This window comes from Lathyrus oleraceus, chromosome 6 (genome assembly GCF_024323335.1).
Source record: "Lathyrus oleraceus cultivar Zhongwan6 chromosome 6, CAAS_Psat_ZW6_1.0, whole genome shotgun sequence".
NCBI classification, from domain to species: Eukaryota; Viridiplantae; Streptophyta; class Magnoliopsida; order Fabales; family Fabaceae; genus Lathyrus; species Lathyrus oleraceus.
The window spans coordinates 35,906,068-35,922,343 of NC_066584.1; the positions used below are offsets into that span (position 1 = coordinate 35,906,068).

At 38.9% G+C, this 16,276-nt stretch overlaps 1 protein-coding gene across 1 annotated transcript; it reads left to right on the forward strand.

The window, feature by feature from the left end:
- Positions 1–1,837: 1,837 nt before the first annotated feature.
- LOC127098494 (probable pectinesterase/pectinesterase inhibitor 61) lies at positions 1,838–5,603 on the forward strand. The gene is made up of 3 exons (XM_051037102.1): positions 1,838–3,074; positions 3,629–3,765; positions 4,673–5,603. The coding sequence occupies exons 1-3, from the start codon at positions 2,059–2,061 to the stop codon at positions 5,368–5,370; spliced, it is 1,851 nt and encodes a 616-aa protein (XP_050893059.1). The 5' UTR covers positions 1,838–2,058; the 3' UTR covers positions 5,371–5,603.
- Positions 5,604–16,276: the final 10,673 nt, after the last annotated feature.

Genomic DNA, 16,276 nt, shown 5'->3' on the forward strand with positions numbered 1-16,276 from the left:
TTGGAGCTTTTCTTCACCTATTTTATACTTATCGCTATTTAGTTGGTTTATATGCTCTGATCTGTAACATCGGGAATGAGGCGTATTATTTGTCTAGAGTTGATGATGCATTCTATTTTTCTTGAGTATTTTCCTTTAAATGATTATTTGATGTTATGGGATTATTTAAAAAAAAATCACTTTGAATCTTACGGAACTACATTAATAAATTCTATTTTTTTTGCATTATCCAACTATACATTGTGTTGTAATTATCTTGTAACGTTTTGTAATAACTATTAACAACAAGACTGAAAAACATTTTTTAAAACTAATTACTACATTTGATGTATGATGTGTCTCTTAGAAATAATAAACTTAGTTTCCATAAAACATCAATTCTTTTTTTATTGGGTAATAAAACATTGCCACTTCTTACTAACATGGAATATATAAAAGTGGGTGACCTATTTACATCTTAATTGGCCCCAACGCATCTATTCCATTTTATTTTACCTCTTTCTATTTTATATTCCTCATGGCCACATACCTTTATTTTATTACATATTTTATCTCTATCTATCTTTGGTTATTGAATTGAAGTTCTATATTGAATTATATACAATCCATCATTTTCATTCAATAAAGCCCAATTAATCATGCACAAATACATAATCCAATGGATATAACAGAAACGTATAGATAACCTTTACACTTAAAAAAAGAAGCTAAAAGTAATATATAACATGCACTAAAATAAACACAAATTCCCAATAGAATATACTTTAATTAAATAATATTTTTTATAATTACATTATTTTAATGAATAAAATTATCTAACAGACTCTACTTAATCGGTTAGCAGTTGACTTCATTTGTCTTGTCAACTGTTTCATTACCAAACATATCTTTTGGCTTCTTACGTTAAATAAAATGTGAGAAATTCATAATGAAAATTCCATTACACTCTTTAATAAAATCTTTTTCATGTAAAAAAAACTCTTTTATCATACCATTTTTCCACAACAAATTATTCTAAATGATGAAAAGTGTAGCATAAATTCTACGCACAATTAAAGTAATTTTCTTAACCCATATATAACGCATCTAATAAAAAAAAGCAATTTCTAACTTACAAAAGAAGAATAGGAAGAATAAGTGGGAACTTTTTTGTGACATGATTATACAGTAGAAAGGTTAGAAAACAATTAAAAACACATTAGAGTTGGACAACAAGGATATGTGTCATTGGAGCATTAGCTTAATAGTTAAGAAACTCAAGGCACAACACAAAAGTCCCTTTTTTTACCCAATTCATAAAGTTTCAAACTATTTCATATTTCTTCATTCTTAGACCCTCCATTATTTTATTGGAACAAACACAAATATTCTAATAATTTAACAATTCATCTTACATAATAGGTACATAGTCACCATTCATTATCTAAATAAAAAAACTTCACAATCTCCTTACACTTTATGTCATTATATTAAGAAACATATAAAATTTGTAAGAGCAATTGCATCCTACAAGTTTACTATCTCATTTTTTTAAAATTGTTTTTTTTTTTTGCAAGATGACGATTATTCTCGTTTAACTGCATGTATTCAAATTACATATTATTTGACGTGAGACTCTTAACACGTCCATTCACATTCAAAATTGAAAATCTAGAACGTGAAAATACATATTTAAAAAAAGTATATGATGTTTATAGTTGGATAAACTATAAACCTAATTTATAGCAGATAAGTAAACTAAAGATTGAGGAAGAGACATATGATATAAAAAAGAAAAAGAAACTAGAAAGTAGAAGAAAACTCCATCTATATATTGATCCATCCAATTGACAATTCTTGGAAAAATTAGTAGCATCCAGCTAGCTAATTCGTTAGACATAGACTTCACACCAACCTAATAACTTGCATTTTTCATTTTTACACTTTCAAATATTCACTTTAACTCACTCACTCTCACACACTATCTTCAAACAAACCACAACCATAGTTATAAAAACCACTACAACAAGTTTAACAAACTCTCTTCATAACTTACTTTCTCTCTCAAAAATTCTCACAATGGACTTTGATAGACTTGGTCCGTCCGATCCCGGTGGTTCATCACGGTCCACCGCCCCTCTAACAAACTCCGCCGCATCGAATTCTAATCAAAAAAGCAAAAAGAAACTCATCATGCTTTCAATCCTCGCCGCGGTTTTAATCATCGCCTCCGCCATCTCCGCCGCACTCATCACCGTCGTCCGTTCCCGCGCTTCCGATAGTCAAAACGCTTCAAACCTCCGCGCCAAACCAACTCAAGCAATCTCCCGAACCTGCAGCAAGACGAGATTCCCCACACTTTGCATCAACTCCCTCCTCGACTTCCCCGGCTCCACCTCCGCTTCCGAGCAAGAACTAGTTCATATATCATTCAACATGACACACCGCCACATCAGCAAGGCACTCTTCGCCTCGTCGGGTCTCTCGTACACAGTCGCAGACACTAAAGTTAGCGCTGCATACGAGGATTGCCTCGAACTAATGGATGAGTCCATGGACGCGATAAAGCTCTCCATGGACTCGCTCATGACCATGTCCTCGACTTCATCCCGCGACGATCAACAAATCGGACTCGCGGGATCAAACGAGGACGTCATGACGTGGCTCAGCGCCGCGCTAACAAACCAAGACACGTGTTTGGAGGGATTTGAAGACACTACCGGCACCGTTAAGGATCAGATGGTTGGTAACTTGAAGGACCTGTCGGAACTCGTGAGTAATTCTCTAGCGATATTTTCCGGGAGTAGTGACGGTGATTTCACGGGAGTGCCGATACAGAACAAAAGAAGATTAATGGGAATTGATGATAAAAAGCATGATCGTGATGTTGTTGTCGGTGATATCTCGCGAGAATTTCCGGAATGGCTTCAGAAACGAGATAGGAGATTGTTGAGTTTACCGGTATCGGAGATACAAGCTGATATCGTCGTTTCAAAGAGTGGCGGCGATGGCACGGTGAAGACAATTGCCGAAGCTATTAAGATTGCGCCGGAACATAGTAGCCGTCGATTCATAATCTACGTGAGGGGAGGGAGGTAATTATATCTCTTTCTTTTGTTTTTCACCGTTTAAAAAAGTAAAATAAAAACTTTTCTGAAAAAACTTTTCTGAAAAGGTTTCAATTTCCGAGATAACTGACGTACTTTTTAATATGATTTTTTCATTTGAAAAAATATATATTTTTTGTTTTTATTTAACAAACTACATAAACGTAGTGAGGTAGTGATATGATATGTATCTAGAAAAAGAAAATTAAGTTATTGTTTAAAAAATATATTTATTTGCATGTAGTTGAAACATGTAATAATTAATATAAGTGATTGATAGTGAGATTTCTCTTGATACTGTCTGTCTAAACAAAATTATGCTAATAATCCATAGTTTTTCTTTTATAAGCATAATCAATAGTTTCTAATTATGTTTGATTATGCATCTGTTTTCGTTAATGGGTATATATTCAATTAATGTTAGTAAATGTTTTTGCTAAATATTGTAAGTTATAGTTATTTTTCTTTTGATATTGTAATATATTTGGAGTAGATGAAAATGTGACGTATGATCTGACTTTTTGTTATAATGGAAATTTCAGATATGAAGAGAATAATTTAAAGATAGGAAAAAAGAAGACCAATATCATGTTTATAGGAGATGGGAAGGGCAAAACTGTCATTACAGGAAGAAAAAGTGTAGCAGATGGCATGACCACTTTCCACACCGCTTCCTTTGGTAAGGTTTTTGAGCTTTTATAAAATAATAGTAATAAAAAATTTAAAAATTAATAAATTCAATAATAAATAGTATGATTAACTTCGATTTTAACTTATAAGAAAAAATTTAGTTTTTAAATTTATTAAATAATTTATATATTTAAATGTATAATATATCGGATATATTGATTATTGATTATTTAATAAATTTAAAAAAATCAATTTTCTTTTTTAAATAAAATCGAAAGTGCATGCACCTAGAAGTGAAAGTGTACTTATTTGGACAATAATACCCCCACCGTTTCTGTATTTAAAATGATGGAATGATGGAATGGAACCATACATATGACATGACAGACAGCCTGTTATATTAGTATTTACGAAACAAAAACAGCATGTTTGATCGTGATGTGCATGTCATCAATGCATGTATTATTGTAGTTCTCACATAATGCGTTTTGTAAACTGCACTTTCACAATCAAAAAGGTTTAAATACACTTGGTTAATTTTACCACAAAAGATTAAAAAAAAAAATTGATTAATGTTACAGTTTAAGCCATGTAGTTCTAAATAGTGTTGTTTAGATTAAAATTTAATTAGTTAAGTAATTAATTAGCGTGACATTGCATTAATCTCACGCATTCCTTAAATAATCATTTACTTCTTGACTTTTATCATCATCATACAATATTACTACTATCTTAACACTAATCAATCAATTGTTTCTTTTAATCAATTGTTTCTTTGTTCACACCAAACATCAATGACTCCAAATTAAATTATTCGTTACGGGTCAATCATGCATTACAAGACAAATTTGTCGACAATATCAGATTCTTGATTTTTTAGTCAAAAATTAATAATTTTTTTTGTAACTTAATTAATTTATTCAATCTAATTAGTTCACATTTGTTACTTAACGCAGCTGCTAGTGGTGCTGGATTCATGGCACGTGATATTACATTTGAGAATTATGCTGGACCGGAGAAGCACCAGGCAGTGGCGCTCCGTGTCGGAGCCGATCACGCGGTGGTGTACCGCTGCAACATTGTGGGGTATCAAGACTCGTGCTATGTCCACTCCAACCGTCAATTCTACCGTGAATGTAGTATCTATGGCACGGTCGATTTTATATTCGGAAATGCTGCGGTAGTTTTTCAAAAATGTAACATTTATGCACGCAAGCCCATGGCCCAACAAAAGAACACAATCACAGCACAAAATAGAAAAGACCCGAATCAAAATACGGGTATATCCATTCATGATTGTCGGATCCTGCCTGCCCCGGAGCTCGCCGCATCAAAGGGCAGCATCGAAACGTATCTGGGCCGTCCATGGAAAATGTACGCTAGGACCGTTTATATGTTGTCCTACATGAGTGATCACGTGCATCCGCATGGATGGTTAGAATGGAACGGAGAATTTGCTTTAAAAAGTTTGTATTATGGTGAGTACATGAATTATGGGCCCGGTGCAGCCATCGGACAACGGGTCAAATGGCCCGGGTACCGGGTCATTACTTCAACGGTGGAGGCCAATAGATACACGGTGGCCCAATTCATCTCCGGTTCATCGTGGTTACCATCGACAGGCGTGGCATTTTTGGCCGGTTTATCCACTTGATCTTTACCACCACAGATTTATATCTATAGAAAGGATTTACGTTGTTACAACCTCAATTGTGGGAATATATAGCTCCTATTTTTATAGTTTTATTTTGTATTAACTGTCCCAAAAAATAGTTTTTTGGGCAAATTTATTTTGTCAATAATGCAAATAAGTAATAACAAAAGTTAAGATGTAATTTTAATCAGACTTTATATAATAGATCTTGTAATTGTATTATTCCCCTCAAAGTCAAATGTGTTATAGTTGACTCAAGAAATTTGTGTACCTTGTCATTTTTTTCAATAAGCATGTTCTTTGTTCATTTATAAAGATAAAATGGAAAACAATGGTGTTTTTTTACAACTTTAGCAGATTCACATGTGACATGTGACCCATAAAACTATTTCCTTCACCAATGATGCTACTCATAATGATAATAGAATCAAAGCCTCATATGATATACTTTATTCTTCAACTATTTTCCAAATCAAATGTACTATTTGATTCAATAAGTTAATGTAATATTTATTTGAATATGGAAAGGTATCATTACAATTTACAACCCCATATTGACTTTGTCCTAATTGAGATTCTAACATGATCATGTGAGTATCGTGTGGTGTGCATCTATCCTCTATATTGAAGAGTCTTGGTCCTCAGATTTGATAATCCTCTTTTTATTGGTGTTGGTCAGTTGGTGGTTGTTTAGGACAAAGGAGGAACAAACATGTCCAAACACCAACTAAGAAATGAGTAGTGACACACTATTCTTAAAATTAATTTCACATGTGCATTCCTTATCACAAGCCTAATCCACATGTCAAACATTAGGATGATTTTCCTCCACATGCAACTAACTATTGTAGAAACCATAATACATTTTCATGTGTTTATTTTATTTTGTGCTATTCATAATTCATTGAAAACTCTAAACATAAGGACTTGTTTGGAAATATTAGATTGCATTGCGAAAAGTTAAAGAAAAAAATGCTTTTGTTAAGGCATCTTGTTTGTAATTGTATGGACTTAAGCATGCCATGTCATGATCACAACTTAAAGTGCAGAACAGGCTCTTAGTCGTAGTATTTGAGATATTCACTTCGCCATGGATGAGACGCCGCATTAATTCACTAACAATGTCATCTTGGCAAACTTGTTAATTGAAAATTAAAATTCTGTTTTTTATCCTTCCAAAATTAACAAATTTTATTTTTTTTAGAGTCACTTTAGTTGTAGCTTTTATTCCCAATATATAAATACATTTGTATCATTTCAATTCAAGGTTAATGCAAAAATCTATACTCATCCAAATATTACTATTCTCTCTATTTTTCTCTCTCAACTTCATCTTCCCCAATCTTCTTTTCTTCCACCATTGTTGAACCTTCAATTTTCAGTTTAATGTTTTATGTTCCAACATTTGGCATTAAGAGCCTTGGTTATTGATCCTAATCCGCTGCAACAATGACAACCGTTTTCAATGATCGAATTCCCACCAATCTCCCGATTCTTGATTCGAAGAACTATGATAAATGGGCAAAACAAATGAGGGTTTTGTTTGGTTATCAAGAGGTGCTTGAGATCGTCGTCAATGGAATTACACAATTAGGGGCAGAGGCTACCGACATTCAAAGAGCTACACACAAAGAAGAGAAGAAGAAGGATTACAAAGTCCTATTCTTGATTTATTCTTGTGTTGATAACGACAATTTCGAGAAGGTTGGCGATTGTGAATCGGCGAAGCAAGCATGGGAAATCTTGGAGAAAGCATATGCTGGTGCCGTCAAAGCGAAGGTTGTAAGGTTACAAACTTACAAGCGACAATTCGAGTTAACACAAATTGAAGATAAAGAAACGATCAACGACTACATTACGTGCATTACCCGGTTAGTTAATCAAATCAAATCTTGTGGGGAAACGATTCTTGAGCAGAATGTTGTATCGAAAGTATTGCGTTCGTTAACGCCGCGTTTCGACAACATAGTTGTGGCTATTGAAGAATCAAAGGATCTAACAACTTTGAGAAAGGATGAATTGCAAAGTTCGTTAGAGGCACATGAACAAAGGATGGATGAGAGAGGCGCCGACAAAGCCAAAGTGGAGATTGCTTTGCAAGCGCGTTTCAATGAGAAGAATAAGAGGTCGAAAGGAAAATTTGCGGCGAGAGATAAATCAAATTTTCAGAATTTTGGTTCAAATGATTCGCAAAATTCAAAGCATTCGACGAGTGAAAAGGGTGAAAGTAGCTCCAAGGATAATGGTCATAGCAATGGTTTCAAGAAGCGTGATGTGAGTAAGGTGCAATGCTACAAGTGCAAAAAGTTTGGACACTTTGCAAATTCATGTCGTGATAAATCGAACGAGAATCACAATAATGAAGCCAAGGTTTCTAGGGAAGAGGTAGATGATGAGAACACACTTCTAGTAATGATCACGGAGGGGAGTTATGGCATTACGGATGTTCCGGGCAGCAGCTACTGTAGTGACAGTTTGCGGGACAGCAGATGTACCGTTCCGGAAAATAGCGAGAAAATGCATTCGGATCGAAATGCATTGGTTACCGTTCGTGATGGAGTCCAAGGGAGAGATGAGTGGTACTTGGATTCCAGTTGTTCAACACATATGACGGGTCGAAAAGATTGGTTTGTGCAAATCAATCAAGCGGCAAAAAGTAAAGTCAAATTTGTCGACGACACCACTTTAAGCGCCGAAGGGGTAGGAGATGTTTTGATCAGAAAAAGGAATGGTGGACATTCAAGGATCAAAGATGTCTTGTATATACCGGAAATTAAGTGTAATCTTTTAAGTATTGGCCAATTACTTGAAAGAGGATACAAAATTCGGTTGGAGGACAAGATTTTACGCGTTTTGGATTCAAATGGTGTGTTGATTCTAAAAATGCTGATGGCTGCCAATAGAACCTTTAAGGTTGAGTTAAAGGTTATGGAGCATCGTTGTCTAGCTACCTCGGCAAGTAGAGATGAGTGGTTATGACATTACCGTCTTGGTCACCTTAATTTTAGGGATCTAAGAAAGTTGCAACAAAGTGAAATGGTAACAGGGCTGCCACACATTAGTATTCCAACTGAATTGTGTGAGGAATGTGTGAAGGCTAAACAACACAAGAATGTGTTTAGAAAAGATGCGAGTCGAAGAACCAAAGGCTTACTTGAGGTGGTATGTTCCGACGTTTGCGGACCGATGCAAGTAGAGACTTATGGTGGCAATCGATATTTTGTTACGTTCATTGAAGATTTTAGTAGGAAGCTTTAGACATATCTTATCAAGAGAAAAGATGAGGTATTTGGAGTTTTCAAGAATTTCAAATCCATGGTGGAGCGCCAAAGCGGTCGGAAGCTCAAAATTCTCAAAACGGATGGTGGAGTGAGTATGCCTCTAGTGAGTTTGGGAAGTTTTGTGATCTTGAGGGAATTGTACGTGAGGTGGTGCCTCCGTATACGCCTTAACAAAACGGGGTTGCCGAGAGGAAAAATCGTACAATAATGAACATGGTGCGTAGTATGCTTTGTGGGAAAAATTTGCCTAAGGAATTGTGGGGTGAGGCCGTGTCTACAGCCACTTACTTGTTGAATAGGTGTCCCACTAAGAAGCTGGAGAAACTCACACCGGAAGAGGCTTGGAGTGGCTTCAAACCAAATTTGAATCATTTGCGTGATTTTGGATCGATTGCATATCGTCATGTACCGGACCAACTTCGGAAGAAATTGGATGATAAGGGTGAGAAGCTGTTATTTATAGGATATCACTCTACTGGAGGGTACAAGTTGTTCGATGGAAGAAATCGGAAGGTCGTCATAACCCTTAATGTGACTTTTGATGAAGTAAAAAATGCAGAAAATGCTGCAGTAACCGATTACCCAAATAGCAGTAATCGATTACTCACAGAAAATGCAGCAGTAACCGATTACCCTACTAGGAGTAACCGGTTATACAGAGAAGAATTGCAGCAGCAGTTTTTTGAAATCTATGATCCGGAGGCTTCTGACACCGTTGTACCAGCACCTATAGTAGCACAAAATGATGTTGTTAATAATGGTAGACCAGTGAGGCAAAGAGCCTTGCCTCATAGACTCCGAGATTACGAAAGATTCCATGATAACGAAGTGAATAACGATGGTGATTTTGTTCATTTCGCGCTTATGGCCGAATCCGAACCGGTAAATGAGGAAGAAGCCTTAAGTGATCCTAAGTGGATATGTGCAATGAAAGAGGAGCTAGAATCTATTGAGAAAAACGGTACTTGGGAGTTGGTCGATTTACCACTTGGAAAGAAACCGATAGGTGTGCGATGGGTCTATAAGGTTAAAGCAAATCCCAAAGGTGAAGTAATCAAGCACAAAGCTCGATTAGTGGCGAAGGGGTTCTTGCAACGAGAAGGTATAGACTATGAGGAGGTATTCGCACCGGTGGCTAGATTAGAGACTATTTGTTTGGTTGTTGGTATTGCGCATAACAACAATTGGATGTCAAATCTGCATTTTTGAATGGTCCTCTTGTTGAGGAAGTCTATGTGGGGCAGCCACCCGGTTTCGTGATAAAAGATCAAGAGATGAAGTATTACAAGCTACACAAGGCGTTGTATGGTTTGAAATAAGCTCCAAGAGCTTGGAACAAACGTATTGACGGCTTTCTTATTGACATTGGTTTCAAACGATGTGTATCCGAACATGGAGTTTATGTGAGATCGGATACGAATGATGGTGTGATTATACTTTGCTTGTATGTTGATGATCTCTTGATTACGGGAAGCCATGACAAGAGTGTTTCAAGGTTCAAAAGTGAGCTCATGAGAGAGTTTGAGATGACGGATCTTGGTGTCATGAATTACTTCCTTGGCATAGAGTTTCACAAGTCAAAAGTGGGGCTGCTTATGCACCAAAGGAGGTATGCTCTAGATATTTTGAAAAAGTGTGATATGGAGCATTGTAATGCTTGTATTACACCTTGTAAGGCTAGAGTGCAGCTGTCCAAAAGTGATGAGGAGGATGATGTCGATCCAACGCTTTACCGGAGCTTGATTGGATCGTTACGGTATTTGTGTAATATGCGGCCGGATTTGGCTTTTAGTGTCGGTATTGCGAGTAGATTCATGGAGAGACCGAAGGTGTCTCACTTGGCGACGGTCAAGAGGATCCTTAGATATGTGAAAGGTACTCTTGGTTGCGGAATTCTCTTTCCCGCATCGGACACGGGGCGTAAGTGCAATTTACTTGGCTACACCGATTCCAATTGGTGCGGAGATAAAGATGACCGAAAATCGACGGCGGGGTACATCTTTATGTTTGGTAGTACACCAATCTCTTGGTGTTCGAAAAAGGAACCGGTTGTAGCACTCTCTTCTTGTGAGGTCGAGTACATTGCGGCGTCGTTAGGTGCGTGCCAAGCTATGTGGCTTATGAATCTATTGAAGGAATTGGGATGTGGTGATGATGCTGCCACCACACTATTTGTAGACAATGTTTCCGCAATAAATCTTGCGAAGAACCCGATTGCACACGAAAGGAGCAAGCATATTGAGATGCGGTTTCATTATTTGAGAGAATTGGTTGGTGATGGAAAGCTTAGATTGAGCTATTGCCGAAGCGAAGACCAAGTCGCAGATTTGTTGACAAAGGGTGTGACATATGATGTGTTCAAGAGGCTAAAGAAATGCTTGAGCATGGTGGACTTGGAGCAACTAAAGTGAGGTGGTGTGTTAATTGAAAATTAAAATTCTGTTTTTTACCCTTCCAAAATTAACAGATTTTATTTTCTTTAAAGTCACTTTAGTTGTAGCTTTTATTCCCAATTGTAACACCCCAAAATTTGCCCTCCTCATTCATGCATTCATTTAGCATTTTATATTGCATTTCATCATGTCAATCAGAATTAGATCCGAAAAAAAAAAAAAAACGAAAAAATAATAATAATAATAAATAATAATAATAATTTTTTACAAAAAAATAAATAAATAAAAATAATAATAATAAAAAAAATAAAATATAATAAAAATTTTTGGACTTGGGTCTCTCTCATTTGAGCCCACAAAACCATGAAATTCAGTCTATAAATACCAAGGCTTCACTTGAGAAAAAGGAAGAGAAGCAAAATACTCTGAGGTTTCCTTGGAACAAAACCCTGGACAAAACCTGAAGAGAAACCTGACAGAGAACTCAGAGCAGCCTCCAAACCCTGAAGGGCCTCACGGGTGCAACTCAATTTCAATCAAGCTCTCCAATCAGGTTTGCCCTATTCCCATTATTTTACGCCTTCAATTTGAATGTTCTAAATGTGTGATGTATTATGAATGGGTGAAACCTATGCCTTGAATGTTTAATCACATGATTTCTGAAGTGTATGCCACAGGGTTTGAAGTTTCTGAAACCATACTGTTATCCATGAAAAAAATGCTTATGGTGTTTCACTAACCCTTTTGTTGAGTTTTTGTGAGGGCTCACATGACTTTTGCAGGGATAACTTGCGTGGTTTCCCACTTTATTTGTGGGATAACCCCTGGAGGTTCATTCCGATTACCTGTACTGACCCACTTTCTTTGATGATGTTAGCTTGGAAGGATCTCAGGGTTTCCCATTCCTCTAATTGCTGTTACTTCGGATCTTTATCCGCGTGGTACTTTTACATTTTTCCCGCATTTTACTGCTTTCCTAGCTGGAAGACCTCGATAGGAGGCAACGTTTTTGTGTTTACTTTATGCAGGTTCCTTTGTCCAGGGTTAAGAGCTATGAGGTCTTATCCTCATTACCCTTTTGCATGCGCGTTCCTACAATGCAAACAAACCCTTCATTGATTTTTCTTCTCCATAACACACGTTTACTCCTTCTACTACAGGCGAGTAAGTCTCCAAAGGTCGAGCATCCGGTAGATTGCGTAGTGACGTCGTTCGTCCAAAACCCAATCCATAACCCCGTAGTTAGCCGAACTACGGCTTGCTCTGATTCTCATTCCAGATGAGATACGTAGGCATAAGACGCGATGTCTTAGCGAGCACACATCCCCCAACCCATAGGTCAGCCGAGCTACGAAGACTCTGATTCTCATATTCAGATGAGATACGTATGCAGTGGATGCGACATCCGCGCGAGTCATTTTCATTTAACCCTTTTTTTTTGGCAAACAGCACAAGATAAACTCACACCCTTTAGACGAAAACTACAAAAGTGGATCCCGTAGAGTACTACGGATGCGTAGGGGTGCTAATACCTTCCCTTCGCATAACCGACTCCCGAACCCAAGATTTGGTTGCGAGACCCCGTCCTGTCCTTTCCTTTTTCAGGTTTACTTCGAGCGTTTCCTTTCCCTCCTTTGGGATGAATAACGCACGGTGGCGACTCTTCTGTCTTTTTCTTTCGCCGGTTGTTTTTTTTTGCGCACTGTATTTTTCAGGTTGCGACAGCTGGCGACTCTGCTGGGGACTAAGAAGTTGACCTCTTGCTGGTCCATCTTCCCTAAGCGAGTCCCTCCTAGCTTGTGTGATTTCTTGTTTATTGGGTGTTCATGCTTTTGTACATTTATTTGCTTACCTGCTTGCATGCATCTGTTGTATCTATTGGATCTGTTTGTTTGTTTGTTGGGATGGGATGTTCTATGAGAGATAAGCCCATTACCCAGGCTTGAGTGTACACACTGGTTTTAGAGTGGATGATCATGAGGCTTGCGTGGCATGTTGCTACGTTAAGTCGTTCGTGAAGAACCACACCCAGACGAGGTTTCTTTTGGATATATTATGTCCTACGGATGTTCCGTAACGACATGGTGTTCCTTTAGAAATCGTCGACTCTGGTGACCATTTCTCGAGAACTCAGTCGAGGCCTCTCCTCCGAGACGTGATTATGTTAGCTCTGGTGGGCGCATTCTCGCTGATCAATCCGAGGACCCCGAGACTGGGAACTTGCTTTAGGATGTCCTGTTGAGGGGAGTCAGTGGAGGTCTTTTATCCCGTAATAATGCCAAACCTTCAGTGGTAAACGTATTATTCGCGACTGAAGGGCTGAAGCTGACGAACTTCTGTTCTTAGAACCTACCAGTGAGGGGTGGGCTAAATTCAGGAAACCTTAACCTCCAACCAACCCGGTTTTTTGGAGCAGAGTTTTGGTCTTGTATTATATTCCTCAGTGAATTTCTCTCCAGGAAGTGCAACCTGACAGATGTTCAAGCGGATCCATCAATTCTGATTGACATGCCTTTGCATTGCATAACATCATCTGCATATTTGCATCCAACATCTCATGCTTATTCATTTGCAGGGTATTCCCTTTCAAAACGGGGGTGCCTTAAAACTGAACAAGCAGTGCATCGCATACCATGCATATTAACCCTTGTCTGTTTTGCAGGTGTCACCGCAGTGTCTAATGTTTGTTCCCTGTATCAGGCAGTTATTGGTCCCAAGCGAGTTCACAGATACCCGACAAAGGAAAACCGTCCACGACTAGCGATGAACCAAGTACAGAAAGAGCTGGCTGATATGCGTGAAAGGATGGATCAGTTCATGACATTGATGACTGGTATGACAGCAGGTCAAGAAAAGCTGAGGGAATTGGTTGGGCAACCGAGGCCTGAGGTGGAGATACTAAATGCTGAGGGAAACCCTGGTAACCCTGGGAACGCTGATAATCCTGTGAACACTGGTAACGCGGGTAACACAAATGTTGATGGAAACCCGGGTAATGTTGGCAACACAGGGAATGTTGGAAATGGTATTGGCGGAAGGTACAATGTGAATCAAGGAATTCGGATTAACGGGCGCCCCGTTACTGAAGATTATCAGTATGATCAATTTTCTTTGCACGACGAGACCCTCGAGACCACTCGCCGTATGGATGAGCTTGCCGAGAAGCTCAAATCTTTGGAGTCTCAAAATTCCTTAGGCTTTGATGTCACAAATCTTGGTCTGGTTCAGGGAGTAAGGATTTCTCACAAGTTCAAACCCCCTACTTTTGAGAAATATAACGGGGCTTCTTGCCCACGCACTCATCTCCAATCTTATTTGGGAAGGTTGGGAGCTCACACGGAAGATGAAAAGCTGTGGATGTACTATTTTGAAGACAGTCTAACTGGAGCTTCTCGTGAATGGTATTCTCATTTGTCTCGTACTACCATCAAGAGCTGGAAAGACTTGGCAGAGGCTTTTGTCAAGCAATATCAATACAACTTGGACATGGCTCCAAATCGGACCTTGTTGCAAGGTATGTCCCAGACTGCCAAGGAGACCTTTAGAGAATATGCTTAGCGTTGGAGACAGATTGCTGCGTCCGTCCAACCCCCTATGTCTGAAAGGGAGATGGCGGACATGTTCATGAACACTCTTCAAGGCAATTATATTGAGAGATTGGCTGCTTGCCCGTCAATCAGCTTTGCAGAGATAGTAATTGCTGGAGAAAGAATCGAGAGTCTGTTGAAGATGGGCCGAATTCAAGACAATAGTGTTTCCAACCCATCAGGTCCCAAGAGACCGTTTGCTGGTAACGGTCAGCGAAGAAAAGAAGGTGAGGCAAGCGTTGTGTATGCCGGCAGAGGCAGGAGTAAAGGACGCCCTAATTATTATCAAGATAAAGTGGTCGCGGTCACTATTCCAACACCTGTTCCTCAACCGCAATATCCGCAACAACAACCCAGGTACAATAATCAACAACAAGGAGGTAATCCGGGTCAACAGAGACACTATCAACAACGTCCAAGGCAGACGGACCGGGTCATCGAGCCAATCCCAATGCCTTATTCAGTATTACTTCCCAAGCTGATTGACATGAATCTGGTTACATTGAGAACTCTGGCCCCACCAATCGATCCCAATAATTTGCCTAGAGGTTATGATGTCAACGCCAAATGTGTTTTTCACTCCAACGCACCTGGCCATACTACAGATAATTGCAAGGCTCTCCAGTTCAAGGTACAAGATTTGAGAGATGCCCAGGCTATCAATTTTGCTCCGGTGCCTAATGTTATCTAGAACCCGATGCCGGCTCACGACGGGCAGAGGATTAATGCTGTTGATAGTGGGGAAACTTTGAATTTGGTTTCTGATGTGACTAAGGTGAAGACTTCGCTATCGGTGGTTAAAGACCGACTTCTGAAAGGACAGATTTTCCCGGGCTGTGGGGAAGAATGCAGAAATTGTCAAGCTGCCGAAAACGGATGTGACAGTTTGAGAAGGGGTATTCAGCAGCTGATAGATGAAGGTTGTCTTCAGTTCGATCAGGCCCGTCCGGTGAAGAATGATGTATCGACGGTGACGTTTTATTTCACTCCTAAAGAAATATATGTTCCCGAGAGACTCGCTCCGACAACAATATATTTCCCAGAAAGTACAGAATCAACAGCGGTGAACATCGAAAGTTCAGCACCAATCGCAATTTACTCTGACAGCCCTCAACCGACTTTGGTTGGTCCGATCACCATCACAATACCAGGACCCGTTCCGTATGAGAAAAACAGTGCTATCCCGTGGCACTACGGGGTTGATATCTACTTCCAGGGGCAGAAAGTTAACGAAGAAGACATTGACATTTGTAGCTCCGTTATAGACAATGTTGGAGGGGTTGGTGGCTTCACTCGCAGTGGACGCCTATTTGCACCATCAACATTACACGCGAATACTGAAGCCGAGGCAGCTGCCAAGGCTAAAGGGAAATAGGTATCCACCGAAGAGGTTACTACTGAGGAAGATCCTCCTAAGACCGCATTCGAGAAGGAAGTGGATGAGTTTATGAGGATTATCAAGAAAAGTGACTTCAAGGTAGTCGACCAGCTAAATCAAACACCCTCAAAGATCTCCATTCTCTCACTATTGTTGTGCTCTGAGGCGCACAGAGCAGCCTTGTTGAAAGTACTGAATATGGCCTATGTTCCACCGGAGATAACTGTTAACCAACTGGAGTCGGTAGTTTCCAATGTAAACGCTAGC

What these genes read in the sequence shown, in the direction of transcription:
- LOC127098494 (XM_051037102.1), top strand. Translation starts at nt 2,059, where the DNA reads ATGGACTTTGATAGACTTGGTCCGTCCGATCCCGGTGGTTCATCACGG. An exon ending in ATCTACGTGAGGGGAGGGAG is followed by an intron (nt 3,075 to 3,628) that starts GTAATTATATCT and finishes TGGAAATTTCAG; the next exon opens with ATATGAAGAGAATAATTTAA. An exon ending in TTTCCACACCGCTTCCTTTG is followed by an intron (nt 3,766 to 4,672) that starts GTAAGGTTTTTG and finishes TACTTAACGCAG; the next exon opens with CTGCTAGTGGTGCTGGATTC.